This window comes from Alosa alosa, chromosome 1, assembly GCF_017589495.1.
Source record: "Alosa alosa isolate M-15738 ecotype Scorff River chromosome 1, AALO_Geno_1.1, whole genome shotgun sequence".
Lineage (NCBI taxonomy): Eukaryota > Metazoa > Chordata > Actinopteri > Clupeiformes > Clupeidae > Alosa > Alosa alosa.
In genome coordinates, this window is record NC_063189.1 from 48831617 (window position 1) to 48845309 (window position 13693).

The 13693-nt window shown below is 50.1% G+C and overlaps 1 protein-coding gene across 4 annotated transcripts in view; it reads right to left on the reverse strand.

The window, feature by feature from the left end:
- Positions 1-13693, reverse strand: part of dlgap1a (discs, large (Drosophila) homolog-associated protein 1a) — a 118422-nt gene that overhangs the window by 34202 nt on the left and 70527 nt on the right. For 3 of the 4 annotated variants that reach the window (XM_048240138.1, XM_048240147.1, XM_048240161.1), the window contains exons 3-6: positions 10157-11328; positions 7244-7461; positions 3031-3208; positions 1379-1619 (exon numbers count right to left, since the gene is read on the reverse strand). In XM_048240138.1, the coding sequence (XP_048096095.1) occupies positions 1379-1619; positions 3031-3208; positions 7244-7461; positions 10157-11245 (1726 nt within the window). In that variant the 5' untranslated portion in view covers positions 11246-11328. The remainder of the gene's footprint in view (positions 1-1378; positions 1620-3030; positions 3209-7243; positions 7462-10156; positions 11329-13693) is intronic. The other variant, XM_048240153.1, reaches the window with a different exon arrangement.

The window sequence follows — 13693 nt, forward strand, 5'->3', positions numbered from 1 at the left end:
CAGTGGGATTAGGCCGCAGGGCCCTGCCACTCTGAAACCCCCAGAGAGGAGCAACAGAATTGGGTCACCACAAGTTCAGTCCAGACCACAGCGTGTGTGTTTATTAGTAGGCCTGTGTGTGTTTTTGAATGTGTGCTTATGAGTGTGTGTGTGTGTGTGTAAGTGTTTTTATGAGTATGTGTGTATAGTGTGTGTGTGTGTGTGTGTGTCCATGCCTGCCAGCCGCAGCAGGTCTGTGGGTCAGTCACACTCACATTCATAAGCCTCTGTGGTCATCACGTGTGTCTGCATAGCTACACACACACACAAAAGATATTTCCAGGTCAGTTGCTAGGGCCTGCATCAAAGACAATCAACCTAAGATGCTGAGCACTGGATGCTGACAGAATAGTGATGGGGGTTGTTTTTATACCACTGTCATTTCTATCAGCTGAAGCAAAACCTAATCCTAGTGGGGATTTGATTGATCTCAGTAACATGGTCGGGGCCTTGAAGTTAACATACTAGCGTCGGGGCTCGCCTAGAGGTTAATGCCCAGTTAAAAGCTTTATAGGGTGGTCCATGTTAGGAAGTAATGATGAAAAGTCAACTGAATGAATATTTATTATCTTGCAAGCAGAATGAATCTCTGAGACATTTGTGGAAGCCTGTTCAACACAGTAGCCAGGACAGAAGTCTTTTAAAAGTGTTTAACCAGAATAGCCATTCATGTTTTACTCACAAATGACTGCTGGTGTCCAGCCCTGGCCAGAGGGCACCACCATGCCTGAAAGAGCCAACCATCCACGGGGGTCAGATTGAGCCCGGCCATCAGAAGAGCCCAAACCTCTTCTGTGCGAAATCTCTTTAGTGCGGCCAAATGCCCCGAGTCTCAGGGGAGATGACCGCTCGGCTTGTGCAGATGGGGCTTGTGCTGTCTAACACAGTATTATTGGATGCTTTTTTTTGGGGTGTGATTCTGTGGCACTTTGTTGTACGTAGATTTTATTTATTCATTTTTTTCATTCTGTGTGGACTTGCTCCAAAACTGAATTTGGTCTCTATGTACACAGGCCGCCCTCTTCAAAGCTGAGCACAGCATGTCTCCATATGCTACTATGGGCTGCAGAGCTAGGGCCACAGGTAGGGTACATGTGTCTGGGAATGTGTGGTATCGGCACGTGTGCGAGGATGACACAGTTGCATGCGCATGTCAGTAGATTTACAAGAGAGAGCGTGAGGGTGTTCAGGGCAGGTGCACAGAAAACAGAATTGCATGTGTGCCGTCTCCACACACACACACACACACACACACACACACACACACACACACACACACACACACACACACACACACACACACACACACACACACACACACACACACACACACACTGACCTGTGCTACTCTGGATGGTCCGGACGGTGGTGGTGGTCCGGGGCGGCGAGGCGGGTAACAGCGGTCCGACCTCGTCGTCCTGCGAGCAGCCCTGGTCAATGGCGCGCACGTAACTGTGACTGCGCATGCGGAAGCAGCCGGGTACTGGCAGGTCCAGCGCGTCCACCGCCTGCGACTCCATCTCGCTGAACACCGACTCGCACACGGCCTCGATCTGCCCATTCACCTCCACCTCGCTCACCTTCACGGCAGGAGAGGCCGGGTGGAGAAAGAAGATGAGACAGGACCAGAGGAGGAAGAGGAGGAGGAGGAGGAGGAGGAGGAGGAGGAGAGAGCAGAATGAAGGGACAAGGAAGGAAGGTGAAGAGGTATACAGTGGAAGGCCAGGGGCCAGAGTATTAGTACATGTACTCGGCTGCAGAGCATGAAAACTCATACACCAGAGAAAAGCCCCACTTACCAAGGGGCAAATATCAAGGGTTGAAAAAACAAAGCTTAGAAAACAGAGTTATGAAGATAACAGGGCAAAAGAAAAGGAAGAAGGTCATGAACCAATGAACTAAACTAGCACTAGCACTAGCAATAAACACAATGCAGTGGCAGGAGGAGGAAGAGTCTTAAGAGCGAGGGCTGGGGGGAACTGAAGCGCTCGGAAATAAAGTCAAAAGTCAATCCTTGAGAGGAATGGGGCATGTGCAAACTTTAACTATGCATGGGGGTAGATGCAACAAACAAAACCCTGGATACTAAAGTGCACTTTGGGTAGAGGGGGAGGATATTTGACTGGTGAAGGATGCCCGTCACCTGGCTAGCTAACCATGCTGCCCAGGCCAAAAGAAGCAGGTAGATCCAGCACTGAAGTAGCTAGACAGCTACCACGGGGCTCATGCTTGGTCATGCAGAAGGAGACGGTGAGGATGAAGGTTGTTGTGACGTACTGAGGTGAAGACAGAGACAGGCTGGAGGAATGACCTGGACAGAGACACACTGGACAGGCAGAGAGGGTGGACAATGTGGAGGAAATGACACAGGACAAGGAGGGCGGGCAGCTCAGAACTCGCTAACAGTCATACATGAGGGAATGCACTTACATTGTTCCTGAATTGAACTGTGCTTTAGTGTATTTTTGTCCATGGGCCTGACAACAGGCTTTTAAAATGCAAGGTCTTGGGCAAGTAAGCTTTTGAATTATTTATAGTCCAAATGTCGGCAAAGCCAGAAAAAAAGTAACTTTCAGTTAGTTCTTTAGCTTTATATATCTCCTTTAAACAGTGTCTTAGTGAGATCTGACTGGGGTTAGTAGGGGATATTGAGTTCTACTATAACTTTATAACATTATAACTACCGGTATACATGTTTTTGCAATACAAAGGTGAATGAACAACACCATGTGGCAAATGGGTCCAATTCATCTCGGTAAGAGATGAATCACTGGGTTGACGTCATGATCCTGGTATGGCGGGGGACTCTCGGGGTCAAATTTGGACTCTGACCTTCCTCCCCCTGCACCCCGGCCTGCCCTGCCCTGCCCTGCCCCCGCTCCGGCCCCCCACCCGGTGGAAAGGAGGGGGTGTGGAGGACAGGTATCGGGGGCGAGGGGGATGGGGGCGGCCTGCATGGGGCGAGGCGTGAGTGGGGGAGGTGCCACCAACCTGGCTGATGGTGCTCATTGCCCTCATGTAGCTCTCGTTTCGCGAGCGGTATTGGGGTGAGGCGAGCAGGGCTTTGGGGTCCAGGCTGTCCAGGCTCCTATTGATGGAAACCTCACTCACCGCCCGCAGGTAGCTGTGGCTCCGGATCTGCAGCTTCGGCGAGTGCTCAGTGGAGATCCTGCAGGGGGAGAGAGAGAGAGAGAGAGAGAGAGAGAGAGAGAGAGAGAGGACAAATTACAAGATTGGATGGTTTCGGGAGTAAAAGCCATGACGGAGGAAGGGATAACAATTGTGGAAACATGGTCTTTCACACTCCAGCTGAATTGCACGTATAAGTGTCCTTGATTTGGACGGATCGGATCGCTTGAAAGTGACATGTGGTAGGAGGCGCATGGCATGCCACTGCTGGCTCATGCACCATCGGACCTAATTTGAAGGGCATCAAGGAAGAGGGGGCAGAGGGAGAGAGAGAGAGAGAGAGAGAGAGAGAGAGGAGGGAGAGAGAGAAATAGACAAAACCAGAGATAGCAATTTATTCTCTCTTGAGTGAGTGGGAGTTGGAGGTGGGGATAGAGGGGATGGGGTCTCGAGGAGAGTCCATCAAGCGCAGGGTCCCTGGGCTGATTCAGCAGCCCGCTCCCTGTTTGTCCGGCGCGGGCCTGCATTATGCATGCGTGGCTCTTTAAATAGAGGCAGCCAGCTAACTCCAGCGGGCAGGGCAGAGCGGCTCTCCTCTCCTCTCCTCCTCAATCGCTCCACTGCGGCTGCTGAGGAAAAACAGCTAAACTCACTTAAGGCCACCCACACAGGCCGCACTTTTCATACACACACACACACACACACACACACACACACACACACACACACACACACACACACTCTCTCTCTCGCTCTCCCTCACACACACTTACAAACATACACGCATACTCTCTCTCCCTCACACACACTCACACGCCTGTACTCCTTCCACTGCACATGCATGCCAACGTTGACAAACGTGACTCATGAACATCCATACTCACATGGACACATGCAGCAATATGCCTGCACAAATCAACCCACACACACACACACACACACACACACACACACACACACACACACACATCTGGCTGTGACTGCAGCTGCAGTGTGGCGTCTGAAGGGGAGAGAGCCAGAGGGAGGACAGAGCTGCTCCTGTGTCTGCATGGCTGGGCTCATGACTGGCCAACACGCACACTGAACAACGCTGCACACCCACGCAAAAACACTCAAGTCAAGCACACCAGCAACACTCTTTCTCTCTCTCTCTCTCTCTCTCTCTCTCCCTGTCTCTCTCTCTCTCTCTCTCTCACACACACACACACACACACAAGCCAGGGCCAAAAAAAGGCTGAGAACATAATTTCACCCCAGACACCTTAGATCAACAATTATATAATCCATCCAAAGACGTATAATTAATAAACAAGGTATAAGCATAATGACTACTTGCTGGCAATCAGGCCTGAAGCCGTTGTCTCATATCAGTTTTGCTGGTTCAGGTTTGCTGTCAATTTATCATATGTCTTCTCTAGATTGTTTCCTCCAAGATACCTGACATGCAAATTTTGTTTGTGGTTACAAACCGCAAACACAGATAAGGTTCTAACCCTTGGCAATTATGACAGTGTTCCTGGAGGATGCTGGGTGCTGAGTTGTACTCTCCCCCACCCACCCACCACACACCCCCAGGACGCCTGAGTCTCCGCATGAGTTTATGTCAGCTTTTCTTCATCACACATGACTATCTGTCACATGCATTATGGATTATGAGAAAGGTCTGCCTGGCTGGCTCTCAAAAGGTCTCCTTTTCATGCATTATGTGGACTGATGATGTAACATGGAACTTATGGACAGTCGGATGGACACGCCTTGCCGAGCTGTTGGAGGGAGGTCCAGAAGCAGTGAGTGATTGGCGTGTGATGTGCTCCACACGTGACACTGTGAAGGGTTAAAATTCACACAGCAGCGTTCGACTGTCTTCTACATGCATGGCCTCATCCCAGCCGCCTTGTCTTTCACACAAAACAATTGGAACGGAATTCCACAAAATCAATATTTATAAGCAGCTGTAATTCCAAAATAATATTATGATTCTGCAAAGCCTCAAATCCTCCAATCCCTCTTTGAGGCACTCCGGGCTGTGGAATCCATTTTCCTGAGAGCAAATGAGGCTGCCTGCTCTTGCCTGCCTGCAGTTGTTCCTCTAAGCTACAAACCCCTCTGATTCAGTTTGGTATTCACACAAAATGAGCCACTTAGTTTGACAATATCAGCAAATGACTAACTATACAGTTTGAAAACAAAGTAGTATGTCTTTTGAAAGGATCTTACACAGAAACAATGTGTCACCAATCTAGGGCAAAATCACCTGTCTGTCTGAGTCACCACAATCAAATCCATTTAACAGGCATAAGGATTCGCAGGCACTTTGTTAAAACACTGTTTGAACTAATAATGAGGATTTACTGTAATTTGGCACTCTATGTCAACTTTAACCTTCAAAATTGAGGGACATGAAAAAAAAAAAGACATTGTGTCAGTGAAGCACTTGGTACAGAAGTCCCAGGGCTAATTAGTCTAATTACTCATACCTTCCATGGCTGGGAGCTTACTTAATTAAAGCCATGCTTGGCTCCTAGCTCCCTGGAATAATGGAGGCTTGTTTCCGTGGAGACTCTAATTGATATCCCTGCTGTGTGCGGCGTGTCCGTGAAGCCACACTTCTTTGCAGGGGAGGGGTGAGGGGTGGTGGTGCTGGTGGTGCTGGGGGGCAAGGTTGATGGAGGAACGTTTACAAGCTGCACAATTATTTTCTGTTTTGCGAGGGAAACAGATGAGCATCCATATCTTGTGTGATTGCGGCAGCGGCAGGTAGCTGATTGGAGGAAAGGATGAATGGTCTGTGATTAGGGCGCCATTAGTTAGCAATAAGCATGCCGTGCCTGTGTATGCTAAATGTGCCAGTGGGGACTGGACGGACACAAAAACACACTGCTGGAGAGAGACAGAGAGAGAGACAGCAGGTGTCATGGCTCTGTATCTGAGTCAGACTTTTTTTGCACTTCTACAGTGGAGAATATGAGCTCAGGGATGAGTGGATTGTCCTTTACAAACAGGTTAGTAAGCTTAACATTTGTACCATTTGGCTGTACTTATGCTTGGAAGCTACAATGACACTTGAGGAACAGATGGTGTTTGATAGGTGCTGCTTAAAAACTAACTTGTATAAAAACTTATGACACTTCTTTGCCACTTCTGTGCACTCTGGCATTCACAAATGTTAACAACAAAAGTGACTCATCAAAATCTCCTTATCAAAAGATATAACTCTGCGGCACATTCCCGACCAAGGAGCTGTCTTAAAGCCAATGCAGTGCCTGACTCATATCTGATGTGCTGGAAGAAAGTGTTTCCATCTCTTATCATAAATGCTTGCTAAATAAATGAGGAGAAGGAATTAAAATTAAAACGAAGATAAAGGTCACAGATATGTCTGTCACTATATAAGTAAGCTTGATTAGACCCTCAGACAAAAGATTAGTAAAACTGAAAAAAAGAAAATAAGTCTGTAACTACATCACTCCTTTATGACTGTCTGTCTGCCTGTCTGTCTGTCTGTCTGTCTGTCTGTTTGCCTGTCTGTCTGTCAGTCAGATCACCATTCAGCTCTTGTTCATCTGTCTCAGTTCTCTCTCTGGTGATTCCTCTGGTTCACATGTGTGCTGTTCACCTATCAGACATCAGCTGGCTCAGCATTCAAGTGCAAAAGTTCAATCATTCCTTGATAAGTCAGAGCAGTGCTTTACACTCAAAAGAGTTGCAGATTAATACAACAAACAGATCAACATACAAAGGGCATTACTGTGGGCTTGTGCTGGCTAAACGTTTGTTTACTGTAACGTAGGATGTTGTACATTTCAAATATTTGCTTCGGGCAACACATTTCTGTTCCTCCACAGTTCGACAGGAAGTTTTTGAAAGACTGAAGTTGCTTGTAGATCGACATCATCATCCATCCTCACCCCAAGTGACCAGTAACACAGCCAAACTAAAACTCCTCCTCGTGTCAAAAACCACAAACACAGTGAATCATGCAATGGGAAACCTACTCAGGTCAAAACAGGACCCTGTGTCTCGTATGTGTGTGCATTGGTAAGTGCTGTGTGAGATGGTGAGCAAGTCGCCTTACTTTAGAGTGGTCATCTCGGTCAGCGAGGGCTGCGTGGCTTTGAGGTAGCTGGCCCGCCGCGCCTGCATCTTGGGCGAGGGCTTGGGGCTGCCGTCCGAGTCGCCGCTGTCGTCCTCCGCCATGGCCTTGACGTAGCTGCCGCTGCGCATGCGCCGGCACGGGATGTCGTCCTCCTTGGCCAGCGGCGTGAAGCCTCCGCCCCAGTCGTCCTGCGGCACCTGCAGGGGGGCGGTCAAGAGCATCAGGGGCCGCGCTGCCGGATTGCATGGTGGCACAGCCGGAGCCTGCGCCATCACACACACACACACACATACGTACACACACACACACACACACCTGACTTCCCTCCTATGCCCCCCTCATCCTGTGAGCAGAGGTAATTAATGAGACTGCTCGGCCTGGCCTGCTCCGCTACACTAATGACGCCTGCCTGCCTGCACAGCCTGCCATCTGTCTGCAGCGCTACTTCCTCCAGGCGTAGCCCTCATCGACATGGGCCACACTCGAAACAAACAAACAACAACAACCAAAAAAGAAGGAAAATTAACAAAGGGTCATTAGAGAGCCTGCATGTGGAAAGGATATTGATCTGACATCATGGATTTTATTGCCCCTTGTGTGTGTGTGTGTGTGTGTGTGTGTGTGTGTTGCCTCGACTGGGTCTGGTGAGAATCCTCCAGTTGTAGCATGGGCAGTGTCTGTTCCCATGCCCATAGTAAGTGCTGCAGAAACTCCACTTTAGTCATTTAAGTGAATAAGGCAGCAGGGTGGTGCTGAGGCTGGGGGTTACTGGGGAAACGGGGTTGGCGCTGACGTCAGATGACTAGTGCCCAGATGCTGGCCTGACAGCATGACGTGCTAGCATGGAGTGCCTGCAATCACACAGCCACATACAGAACGCTAAAGACACAGTCACTCTTGGCCACTTTTCAGAATTCCATCTGAAACTACTTCCTAAGAGGTCCAGTTTGGGTAGGTGAGCAACTGAGGGTGGGAGCCAGACTGAGTAAGTGAGTGTGTGAGTCAGGGTTGGTGAGTGACTGTGACTGTGACTGTGTGTGTGTGTGTGTGTGTGTGTGTGTGTGTGTGTGTGTGTGTGTGTGTGTGTGTGTGTGTGTGTGTGTGTGTGTGTGTGTGTGTGTGTGTGCGCATGTGATTGTGAGTGAGTGAGTGTGTATGTCTTGAGTGCATGAGTAATTGTGTGTGTGAGTGAATGAGTATACTGTAAGTGTTTGAGTTGGAGAGTGAGTGAGTGAGTGCACGTGTGAGTAGGTGAGTGAGGCTCTATGTAAGTGAGCATCACAAACATCAGTGCAGGCTTAATGGCTTTTAGATCTCACTGACCCTCCAGTTCAGGATGAGGGTCTCTGAGGGGGCTGTAGGAACTGATTTCCGATAGCAGCGCAGGCCGAGGAAAGGTCGGCTTTTTGGTGGGAACCTCCATTTGCTCTCATTAGTGAGACTTAAGAGAGTGGCACTGGGCTGTCTAGATGCTTCTAAGCCCTCTGTTTGCTGCAGCCCGTTTCTCTCCCTTAGCCTGGGAAATCTGCAGGATAGAGGAAAGTGCTGCGACAACACTACTTTTAGCTCCTTCATCTGTTCTGGTTGGCTTCCTAAGGGTTTTAAAGGCCTCAAGTGCTGCCAGTCTTCCTGTTCGCATGTTCTCAAAGTGAGGTTCGAATTGGTGTGTGTTTGTGTGTGTGTGTGGGTATGCATTTGAGAGCGAGAGTGTGGGAGTGCGTGTGTGTGTGTTAGGGGGGGAGGAGGAGTTCTGGGGCCATGCTGAAACTTCACACCGGCAGTGCAATATTGATGATTGGAACAAATGCATCAGAACAGTGGCGATTCAGAAGTTTCCCAGTGGTGCATGTAGCTTTTACCTGTCTGGCGACACCAGGTTTCGACACATTCATTTCAACAGCAGGGAATCACAAGAGGAAGTAGAGATTACGCCTGGTGGGGGGCATATGCAATGTCCTTTTTGCCTTTAGTGGTGGAGGAAAGTGCGTCACCAAACAACCAAGAGACCAGTTCAGCTCTGGCATTTGCATGTGTGTGTGTGCCCCTGCATGAGCAACACACATCTTGACGGTACACACTCTCGGACTTGCACACAGCAGGGAGCTCTACTAGCATCTGGGACAACATTCCCATTGGGATCTGCAGAGTATCCGCCTCCTCTTACTGTAATCACACTGAAGAGTTTAAGAGCTGCTTCAGTAAGGGGGTGCTGAGGGAATTGTGCTGGGTCACGTGACTCTTTTTTTGGCCTCTAAAGTATCTGTTTGATGGCAGGCTTTCACTACTCTGAGTCTGTCTGAAAGTTGACATTCACACATTTTGTGCATTTGGTGACGGCTCATTTGACAGTTTATCAACAACTTTTTAGTGATTTAGTCTGCATATGAAAACAGTTATTAGTTAGTTAGTGCCACAAACTAAGAATTAACATCAAGTTAATCATCAACACGGCACATTAGCACACAGTTAGAATAACAATTACACAATCACATAATCATTAGGAAAAAAAGGATAGAGGAAATGGGAGAAAGCAAGGTTCAGAGAAGATAAAATCATAACCAACTGGTAGGTAACCAAAAAAGGATCCACCAAAGAAACCGAATGCTTGCCAAGCTAACCCGGAAAGTAAGGCAGCTAATGGATTTGCACTTACTTCTCTCTCCAGAAACTGAAACTCAAAACTGGAGGACCGCTCCAGGAAGAGGCGAGGTGGTGGTGGAGGAGAGGTGACGGTGGAAGTGTGAGGGGGGAGTGGGGGGGTGGAGGTGAGGGTTAGATTTTGGAGGTGAGCATGGGGGTTGAGGGGGGGGTGGGGCAGGCGGGGAGACGGGGGTGGAGGGGGGGTAGCGAAGGAGGAGAACGTTTTGTCGGAGGAAAAGAGGTTTGGCGTACCTGCAGGTATTGGCAAGAGCGCTCCTGCTGACAAGCCTCAGCTTTCACTAGCGCCTTATCTACATTTACCACCGAGGCCTTCTGGTAGACTTCCCGGGCCCTGCTCACCGTGAGAGAGGACGACCACGAGCTCTTCTTGACCAGCTGCTGGGCGGCCTCCACGGCCAGTGGCCCGGCAATGCCACCGCCGCCGCCGATGGCGCACGTCGAGCACTTGCCCACGTCGTTGTTGCTGCGCGATGTCTTCAGCGTGTGCTCGCTGATGGTGTTGTAGGCCTCCAGGAAGTACTGCGACTGCGACTTGTCCGGGTGCCGGCCCATGGTCATGACGCCGGCCGTGGGCACCGTGGGGCTGCGGTACAGGCACACGTCCCGCTCCAGGTTATCGTCCGAGCTCCAGTAGCCCGAGGCCGGCACGTGCGGTGACGAGCGGTTCTTGGGCTCGGCCGACTTGCAGCGCTCGCGGCTCTTGCTGCGCTTGCGCTGCCGCAGTGTCGGGGTCTCGCTGTCCGGGCTCACCTTGCAGCTCCCTCCTCCGCCCGCGCCGTTCACGCTGCCCTTGGCGTGGTGGTGGTGCACCTGGTGCGGGCCCTCCAGCGAGTGCGACTTGGTGAAGAGCTTCTGCACGGAGTGCACCAGGTGGCGGATGCGGCCGGGGCTGTCGCTGCGCTGCTCCAGCGCCGCCGTGCGCTTGTACTGCAGCGTGTGGTAGCCGTCGCGCGACGCCACCGCCGGCAGCTGCCGCTCAAACTGGTCCAGCAGGTTGACGGGCAGCCGGTTGCCCTTGACCGAGCCGCTGCCGCTGCCCCCGCCGCCAGTGTAAGGGACCAGGGCGCACTCGTCCTTGAGCTCGTGGTGCGAGCTGTAGTGGCGGCGCGGGAAGGTCCCGTAAGGCACCACGCAGTCGGGCTGGTAGGGCGAGGAGGTGACGCTGCGCTGGGCGTAGTAGGGGTGGTCGGCCGGGTGGGGCGCGTCCACCTGGCTGATGAGGTACGGCTTGCTGCGCTCGGCGTGGTAGCCCATCACGTCGTACGAGGGCTCGCAGGCCATCACGTGGTGGTGGCTGCGGCTGCTGGACAGACCCTTCATGGCGGTGGTGGCGAGGGTGGAGGGAGAGAGCGGGCTAAGGGCATCTACCGGGAGCGTCCAAGCGGGAGGTCAGGCAGCTGCAGCTGGAGGGAGGGACAGAGGGGGAGAAAGCAAGATATAGGGCGTGATCAACAGGTCCCTTTAGCAACCATCACACCCAGCATTTAGCAATCTACAGGGGAGTGTACATCTAGACTGCTATTTAATGTACAACTTTACAGACTACTGCAAGTCACTCAGCTCATTTACAATGAAAGCACCCGGTCCCAACCAGACATGACAAAGATGACACAAATTATAAATAAATATGAATAAATAAAACAAATAAATAAAGTCAATAAATCCTAAAATTGTTTGTTTTGTCCGAAATCTACTTGCTTGAAATGTCTATGTAAATTGCAAATAACTGCACCATACTCTGAGCAAAATGAATGAGAGGGGTCTGGCCATTTTTTTTTACAGTTATGGGCCAAATGTACCAGTTAGTAACAATATCAGCCAGCCTCTCGTGCTTTCCAGAGATGAACCAGTAATCTCCCATCCTATTGTGACTAGTCTGAGCCACCACTTCTGTTTTCACTGTAATCCAAACAGCATCAGCAGCAGTGCACTACACTGCACTGCACGGCACGGCACGGCACGGCACGGCACGGCACGGCACGGCGAGGATGATCTCATCTAAGCATGCCAGCCCCCTAAGCAGGGCCTTCTCCAGCGGCCATGTCCTGAAAGGCATATACTCTGTGGAGGACTTCATCCCAGAGGCTTTTCCTCGCTGTCTCCTGGCCTCCGCGGCGGCTTGATTTCATTTCACACGCCCGCATTTGCACGCTTTGTCCTCTCCTCCCAAGAAACAACAGCTTCACACACCCACACACACAAACACACACACACACATCCGTTTCATTCATCTCGCTGCATAGCCCAATCAAACTAATTGCAGACAGCAAGAGCACTTTCAGCTATGCTAATTTGGTGACGTTGATAAAGAGCACTCTCACTACACAGGAAGAGATCTCAACAGGAAACGGCAAAGAGCATGCAAGGGAGTGAGAGAGAGAGAGATAGAAAGCAACATGGAGAAGGTGAGAGAGATAGAGACAGAGACAGAGAGAGAGGAAGAGAAAAAGAGGGAGATGCAGAGAGAGAGTGAGAGAGTGAGAGAGAGGCAGCAGACCCTGTTATTATCGAGGTTATTATTGGGTGCTGTGACACGCTAATGGTACAGGGGGCTTCGTCTGTTCAGATTGCCACCGCTCTGATCTTCCTTTCTTAGACACACACAAACGCACACACTCGCACACACACACACAAACACACACACATAAACACACTCGCTCAAATAGAGAGAGCTAGAGGAAAAGCAAAGGGGAGAGGAAGAGAAGGAGGAGGAGCAGGGAAAGGGGATCTCATTTCAAAATCAACCCTTCCACACATTCACACTCGCTGCTTCCTTAGGGGATGGACTTCTTTTTGTCTCACACAGTCAAAGGTGGCTTACAAGGTTAGGGATGCAAATTTGAACACTGCTCCACTGATCTAACCAGCCTCAATACAAGTAGCAGGGCTGCAGCGTTGTGAGAAGCCATGCCAAGAGTACGGTACAAAAGAGTAGAATGCACATCAGCGTGTGTAATATCCTGGCACAGAGGAAGGGTGTATGTGTGAGAGAGTGTGTGTGTGTGGAATGGGGGGGGGCGGGTGACTGCAATGTTCATTTACAGGAGGGGAAGTGCAGGACTTTGTCAGCCCGCGCTGCCAGTTGGGCCTCTCAGGGGTGGCTTAGCATACAGTAAGCTGACAGCTCTGCTAGCGCCAGCGCCGCTAACAAGCCTGCAGTCGCTGACACAATGGACTCCTGTGGGGTGTGGCGTGTGGGGATCTCTTTACAGGCCCATGTGTGGCTGGGCTTGCTGCTTGCAGGTTAAAGGTATAGCATACCGTTTGCTGAATGGGAAACACTGGGCATACTCATAATAAAAGCTGATCATAGGCATGAGATGGCCACACTAGTGAGCTCATCAAAAGAATCATTTCATGTCAGTCTGACTAACAAGGCTTGTCTTTGGGAGATTAATTTTTTGCTATAAGGAAATAAGTCATTGCACTGATCTGCAAGAGGTCTTGATTTGACTGTTCTTCGGTGGTCTGTTTTCTGCCTTAATTCCGGAATTAATGAACAAACAGGTCTGTGCGTCAAGTATAGACCCTTTCAACAATAAAAACAAAAACAATGCTTGAACGTTCTAGTTGGGTCCCAATCTACTTCCTTTGCATTAAGATAACATATGGAATGTTAAAAAGGAAGTCTTGTGGGGCCAACTATGATGCTGATAATGGAACTCTCTTGAAAGGGGCCATATAAAATCTGCACATCATATAGTAAGATAGCTAGATATTGTCGAGTTTCATTTAATCCACAAAAGACATACAGAATAGATGTGACTG